General features: G+C 39.4%; 1 protein-coding gene across 1 annotated transcript; it reads left to right on the forward strand.

Annotated features, from left to right (window-relative positions):
- Positions 1-896: 896 nt before the first annotated feature.
- LOC310855136 (zona pellucida-like domain-containing protein 1) lies at positions 897-6,249 on the forward strand (the record flags this gene model as incomplete). Its single annotated transcript, XM_083760029.1, has 9 exons — positions 897-915; positions 1,845-2,071; positions 2,283-2,473; positions 2,897-2,969; positions 3,107-3,204; positions 3,468-3,548; positions 4,909-5,080; positions 5,333-5,477; positions 6,092-6,249. 9 exons carry the CDS (start codon positions 897-899, stop codon positions 6,247-6,249), a joined length of 1,164 nt encoding a protein of 387 aa, XP_083616155.1.
- Positions 6,250-7,763: the final 1,514 nt, after the last annotated feature.

Genomic DNA, 7,763 nt, shown 5'->3' on the forward strand with positions numbered 1-7,763 from the left:
GTGTAAGTCTTATATAGCCATCCCTCTTTACCTCAGCTCTTCCACAACCATTTGCTGGAAATGAGGCCAGTATAAATAGTGGGATGTCATGAAGGTAAGAGCAGAGAAACACACACTGAGAGGAAGGTGGGAGGGGACAGACACACCTAGCATTCACACAAGGTAAGGAACAACTCTTGCTCTTTACCATACCTTCAAAGCCAAAGTGCAGTATTATGAAAAACAGAATAACTGATAACTGGTTTAAAGGTGTTTTAACTGGTGTTTGCTGATATTACAGTAATTTGTTCTTGAGTTAATTGTTTAGCCCCCAAAATCACGAAGGCTAATTTGACCTTTGGGACAGTTACTGCACTTTGGCTTTGTAGGGCAGCATCAGACATTGGAGGAAAATTAGCCATTGGGCTAAATGTAGCACATTTTACATCAAAGTCATTAATAGTTTATGATCACTGCTTCTCTCACCTACAGCCACAGTATAGAACAGAATGTGTCTGCAAGTCTTCTGACGAAAATTACTCCAATCTTAACCATGTTAAGTTGGTTTCCACTACAGCTTACCAATATGATGTTGCACATAGACTGGTAAACAATATACACATTTGCTATTTTCCTATTTCTCATTACATGTATGTATGGCATTTGAATTAATTTGGGAATGTCCATCAACTTTCTTCTCAATTTAGATATGGTATCTTCCTTTCTCAGATCGTCTGTTGTGTTAGCTCTTGTCTTCTGTTGGTCAATAGCTTTTATTGACATGAGCATTGTTCAATTAAATGAAGTTATGGTCCTTTGCTTTTTAGTGTTGTAAAATGTAATTGTACGGAGCCCCTGAGTGGCCATGGTAAGAAAAATTGATTATCTTGTCCGGACAATTATTTATTTTTCTTACCATGGCCACTCAGGGGCTCCGTATAATTTAATTGCGTAGTCTGTCAATTCTCAAATATCTCTTCCTTTTGGATAGTTGTACGTATTGTTTTCATTATATAGAATTTTGTTTTTGATACTGTAAGTGTCTTTACAATATTGTTTTATTATTATATATGTTTGTGAAACATAAATATACATGCCTTTTGACATACTGTACTACACTAATCTGCTATCTAATCAGTGTTTCATATGGTTATCCTACCGTTTATCAGTTTCAGGAAAATGTGGCTGGCTCTTCTTGTGTATCACCTTGCCATAGTCCCTCTCTTGCAAGCCCAGAATACTTGCCTTACACACACTACATTCAGGAAGCCAGGTCAGTGAAATTAGCCAGCTTACAGCTGTTCCCTAAAGCTTCACCTCAAATGACTTCGCCTTCTCTTCCTTATCTCATCAGTAAATGCCACAGACGAAAAACAGTCTAAGTCCACACTATTGATCCATAATGTATAAATGATAGATAAGGACTCAGGACAACGAGGCCTTTTCGTGGAGGGGTCAGAATGAAATTTGGACTTAAACTGTTTTTCGTCTGTGGTACTCTAATACTTAACGTAGCGACAGTCTACAGTGACAGCAAAATCCTGACTGTTAATTTAACTCAAAGGTTGACCCTTATAGATCAGCTCTCATTCAAAAGTAAAATTAATGCTCAGGATTTGAGACTCGAGTTGTTTAGTGTTAATGATCTGTTGCTGATCGAGCTATAATGGGAGTATCTGTGTGTGTCACAGAGAAGAAAGCTTAGTGGTTCTATGCACAATATTACGACTAATGACATCATTACTGTATGTCTTGTTCAATCACCTCTTGATTAGTAATTTTACATTGTCAGTGAATGCCACCTCTGGCCTAATCTATATCTATATGAACTAATCTCGTACATTTTACATCTGCTTTCATCTCAGTTAATTCAGACATTGATGTCGTCTGTGGAACTGAGAAGATGGAGCTTGAGATTCTGTTGTGTCCAATCTATTTTTGTGGATACAACGGATCGCTGATGGCCCTCAATTCTCGGTTTGACAAAGACGAATGCAAAGGGATAACTGACTGGACAGTGGACCCACCTGTTCTAAGGTTCAACTTCTCCATAAGAGAGGAGGCCATTGCAGCTTGTTCCAACACTATGAAGGTATTTTCATCCACACTTGAACATGTTCATGCACGACAGTCAACACCGCACTTAAATGACCTGATAGCAATGTACCCTGGATACAGTGTACAATCCAAAGTTAAAAGCCCTTTAACTTTCACCAGTTAAAGTTAAAATTTCAAAAGATATCAGAGTAGCGCTAGTTAAACCAAGCCTATTATGCTGATCTCGCTCCCTGTCTCTCCAACAGGTCACTCAAGAAGTGGGCACTGGAATTTTCTCGGACTTCTCCAATGTCCAGTTCATCAACATCTCAGGAATGATCAAATCCAATGACAATGACCTCGATACTGGAACAATCTCCTATCGCCAAGACGTGATGTACAAGTTCTCCTGCCACTATCCGCTCCAATACCTCGTCAACAGAACTGAGATGAGCGTGTAAGTCTTCCCCACAGGCAAATCCAGAAGAGAAAGGTCATTACCAGTGATAATACTTTTTACAGGGGCCAGTTACAAATTGAAGCCACATTTTTTATGACTGTGCATTCCACATTCTGGTAGCATAGCACTACAGTAGAACGAATTTGACCCCATTTTTGAAACTGGGTTCAGTGAGATTAGTGGTGCTCCTTCTGGTGAAAGGTATAGAATTACTGTAGTTATCATGATATCAGTTATCATATGGCTCTTTAGGGTGTGTGCTCCACCTGCACCTAGTTTCAACATCTGTCAAATCACCCATCGACCTACGTACATGAGTGTGTTGTGTCTTCCTGTATATCAAATGAATGAATGACCTGATTGTAGACATGTTGGTGTTTTCCCATGACAGTTGCTAATGTGACATATTCTGCCCAACAGATCTGGTGTAAGCCTGGCATATAATGAAAATAATGGCAGTTTCATCAGTGCATTAAGCATGCGACTCTACTCGGTAAGAGGAATTCCTGCATGGTTTATGAAACACACTGTATCGATAATGTCGAGCACATTGTAAAATATGAATGGTGAATTATTTGGGGAAAAAGCTGTAGTTACAGAATACTAAATTGAACATCTTTCTCCACAAAGGAAAATACCTACACACAAATTATGCAGGTTCCTAGTCAAGGCCTTGAGCTGAAGACCAGGATCTTTATAGAAGTGAAGGCTACTAACCTCACAGACAGGTAACTCACACCAATTATCAACATGGGTTACCTCTGAGCACAATAATGCAGCATTTCCCTGATATTGACCTATGGTTGCCATGTAGTATGTACATGCAGATCTTGATCGAAATGTACTTTACAGTATATAAAATAAGGTTAGCACCTAAGGTTTCTTGGGTGCTGTGAAGTACAGTAACTGGTCAACTAGAAAGTAACAAACATAAACCTAAACATGGACATTAACTGATTGTTTTACTGATGCCAACCATCTTCCCAAATAGATTCAAGGTTCTGTTGGACCGATGCTATGCCACGACTACTCCTTTTCCTTTGACCAGCACCTATTATGATCTCTTTGTTGGGTAAGTGAGTCAACCTTTGTGGAACACTTAACCAAATCATGCAAAACAATGTAAAGGTCTCATGTTCCATTCAGACAACAGGTTGATATAAAATTACCAACAGTTTCTGCCATATAGAAAATGTTAGATTAGATCATGCTCTGACCCAATTGAGGCAAGTGCAGGGTTTTTGTGATGAATTAAGAATAAGATGAAGATGGAGATAATAAGGATGTTCATGTTCATACTCAATGATGTGCCAATATACCTGCAGCGTCCCTTTCACAATAGACCCATGTTCAACCAAAAGTATCAAAGCGGCAATGTAGCATTTCTCCATTTCTGTTCAAACAAAAAACAACTCCTTCACCCGCTCTACAGAAGACATTTCACTCAACATTGATGGCTCCACTGTCACACCCTCCACCCATGTCCGCAACCTGGGCATCATTCTCGACCACACCCTTTCATTCCAACCCCATGTAAACCAGGTCACCAAAGCTGCCTTAATTCCACCTCAAGAACATTGCCCGTTTCCGGGCCTCTGTCATGCAGCTGAAACACTCATCTGTGCTTTATCACATCCTGCCTCGACAGTATCCTCCATGGCACCATGCACCCCTAAAATCCTCAATAAACTTAAATATGTCCAGAACTCAGCTACCCGCCTGCTCATCAGTGACCGTTCCAGAGACCATATTACACCACCAAAATGTGGAACGCCCTACCAACAGTCATTAAGACATGACTCCTTCAAAACCGCTCTCAAAGGGCACCTACGGATGGCTGCAATTCGAAACTGGCCTCTGTAAAATCTGAATCACCCCCCCCCCCCCGCCCCCTTCCCCTCACTGTATATGTATCTTTTCCCTTTTTGCTTCCTATATGATTAATTCCTGTTCTGTTCTTTAACTACATAGAAGTGTCTATTTGTCTCTAAATGTTTTGATGAATTGAACAATGTGGACCCTGTTGTAAACAAGTGTAATGCTTAATTGGGTCGTCCACTCACAGTTAACAGTCTTTGTATTGAGTTTGTGCTTGAAATGTACTGTAATTCTACAAAATTATAAATTGAAATAAATATTTCAATCAATCAATCAATCCAGTCCTCCATGACCTTCACAGACTCCTGATCAAACAAAGAATCCACTTCAAAATACTACTAAACGCTATATAAAATATTTATACATAATACATAATGCTTTGGCAGAAGGCCCAGGAGCCGACATAGTTCCCCCACTACCTGGCAATAAGGAATGGATTCTGAATACAAAGTGGCTCCAGAGCTATTAACAGTCCTACGATATTATTATTATTATAAGAAAGAAAAGAGACATGAAATGAAGACCAACTTGAAAGCTCCTCACTCCTCACACAGATGCAATTTGGACGGACAGACTGTAATCGATGTGAATGGATTGGAGCAGGCAGCTCGCTTCAGTTTCGAGGCCTTCAGATTTGTCCAGCATGAGAACAGGACCCTGTCAACGTTCTACGTGCACTGTGCAACCAGACTCTGCGAGACCTCCGTGTGCGGCTCCCTCGTTCCGGTCAGCAGTCCCTGTGTTGTTCATGTCCCAAAAAATATTTAAGTAGTAGTGAAAATAGCCAATCTACAAGCTCACAACGCACTGTGTGAAGAGACACGTTGTGAGCTTGTAGATCTGCTACTTTCACTAGTTTGGGTCACAGGCAAAAATCTATCTCTGTTTTGGGTCACGGGCTAAAAGGTTTGGGAACCACTGCTTTATACATACACATCCTGTACACACACTCACACGAGCATCCATTCCATTGCACAGAACTGTTCCAGGAATGGCATGAGAGGACGTCGTAGCGTGGACGACGCAGGCAGCACTACAGTGACTGAGGAGGCCACCGTGACCTCAGCCCAAATAAGAACCCACGTGCACAACGGCGACAAACTGCACGATTCTCCTACGACAGGTACAGTCAGCGCTGGAAACTAAGTACATTTACTTAAGTATCATTTTGAAGTATTTGTACTTTACTTGAGTATTTCCAATTTCCAATATCCTACTTTTACTTCAACTCCACTCCATCTTGGTTTCCAAATATTTTACGTTCGCTACATTTATTTGAAAACTTTAGTTTTACTAGTTACTTTGTAGATTTATTACAAAACATACAAAATCCACTACAACCCTATTTAAGCCATTTGAAAATAGCCTTTCTAAAAGCTCACAATGTGTCGCATTGTGAGCTTGTAGAGAAAAATGTGAGTACTTTTTCCCACCACTGGGTACAGTAAGCCTAATACTTTAATGACACCGCGGCAGCACAATTACATGCCTAATTTATGAGTAGTATAATCATGCTATTTCATTTTTTGTTTATTTCTCCTACCATTTACAGTATGTTGCATGAAGTTCCCTTCACATATGAATGAACTGAGTTTTGTTTTTGTATTTCTGTTACAACAGGGGCAACGGCAGATTCAGAAGGTATGCATGCATCTAGTTAATTTAAGCAGCGATCATGCTATATTGGATTGTCTAATCTTAGTCTCTGCGGTACTGATGCACGACATCTCTTTTCAGCAACATGGGAGACTGAAGGAGGCGGAACTGTGCTGGCAGTTGCCATAGTAGCAGCAATCCTAGGAGCCTTCTGTGTTACCTTGTTGCTGTTCATTGGCTACCGCCTTCAGTCAAAAGGCAACTCCAGCGTGAGGGATCCCTTCCTACAGCAGACATAAGCTTCTGACAGCTTTGAAGAGTGTAACCGTCGCTCTCTTAAGTCCTGTTTCCTCCATTTATTACAGTATGGCTTGGAATAGCATGACAACTACAGTGTGTACTTGGTGACTTAAACTAAAGGACCATAGTGTACCAGTCTTTCTGCCACGTGGGTCCTTTTGTCGTAGGATTAGATCGTAGGATTGAATTCCTCCAAATAGTACATTTTATTTTTTACATTCTATTCTTTTCTGTTATTCTGATATACAGCAGCCTATTCATGGTTGTTATTGAAGTCTGATGACTCTCAAAGCATATGTTAATTACCAGTAAATAAACATACCATACTTATTCTGATGATGTTCTCACTTCGGGCCATTGTGCCCCAATCCATAAGTAAGTTCCATAAGCAAGCATGTAGTATAATTATTATACTACATGCTTGCTTATGGAACTTTTATTATACTATAATATACCTCCCCCACCCCACCCAGTCCAATACATACAATACACTATATGCACTGGACTGGTTGGGATGGGGGAAGTCATTAACCTATGGTGGATGAAAATTAGAAAATGTAAGTGAGAACAGCAGTATTAAGTATTTAAAGTGTGTTAAGTTTCGTGATATTTCTAGGTGGTTAAGATATGGTCTAAGAGCTATGTCAGACTTCAACAATCATGAATAGGCATATAGGTATACAATTTATATATTTACTTACTATATATTTTTCTTTCAGGAATTACAATTTTACAATTTAGGCATTTAGCAGACGCTCTTAATCCAGAGCGATTTACATTAAGCAATAACAAAAGAATCATGAATCATGTATAAACTAAGAACGTAACAGTGGAGTATCTATGTAAACTATACATACTATACTATATTATATATTATAGGCCTACATGTGTACTATAAAGTGCTATGACTACATAAAATGCAATTCTAGTGCTGTCTACGTAACAAGCTATAAGTCTGTTTAAAATACTATCCAAGTCTACATAAAGTGCAATCTAAGGGGCTAGGCTAGGGCAAGTGCTACGGGCCATGGTGGAGTCTGAAGAGGTGGGTTTTCAGACTACGGCGGAAGATTGGGAGTGAGGCTGCAGTTCTGATTAAATCCTTTTAAAGTGAGAGTGACCCACATGCCAAGACAAGACCCTTTAAGCTTTTAGTAATTCAGTGTCTTTTCACATGTATTTTGGAAAAACGGAGAAGGCAAATGCTTTCCAAAACATTTTCACATGTATTTTGGAAAAACGGAGAAGGCAAATGCTTTCCAAAACATTTACATCTATGAAGTTACATAAAACAATACACGTGGGGGAACTGTGAAGGGACATAAAGTGAAAAGAGTATAACAGAAGATTATGCTTTTCATTTGTAATGTTTACAAGGAAACAGGAAATAAGAGAAGAGTCAGATATACAATATATAAGGACCATAGCCTACAGTATATTTAACAATAGAGCACTTATGCACTGCTTCAGTCTTCTATCATTTTATTTTCCGAAATTGGGAAATGAAATTAAG

Source organism: Protomyctophum parallelum (genome assembly GCF_964188405.1).
Source record: "Protomyctophum parallelum genome assembly, chromosome: 1".
Classification (NCBI taxonomy): domain Eukaryota; kingdom Metazoa; phylum Chordata; class Actinopteri; order Myctophiformes; family Myctophidae; genus Protomyctophum; species Protomyctophum parallelum.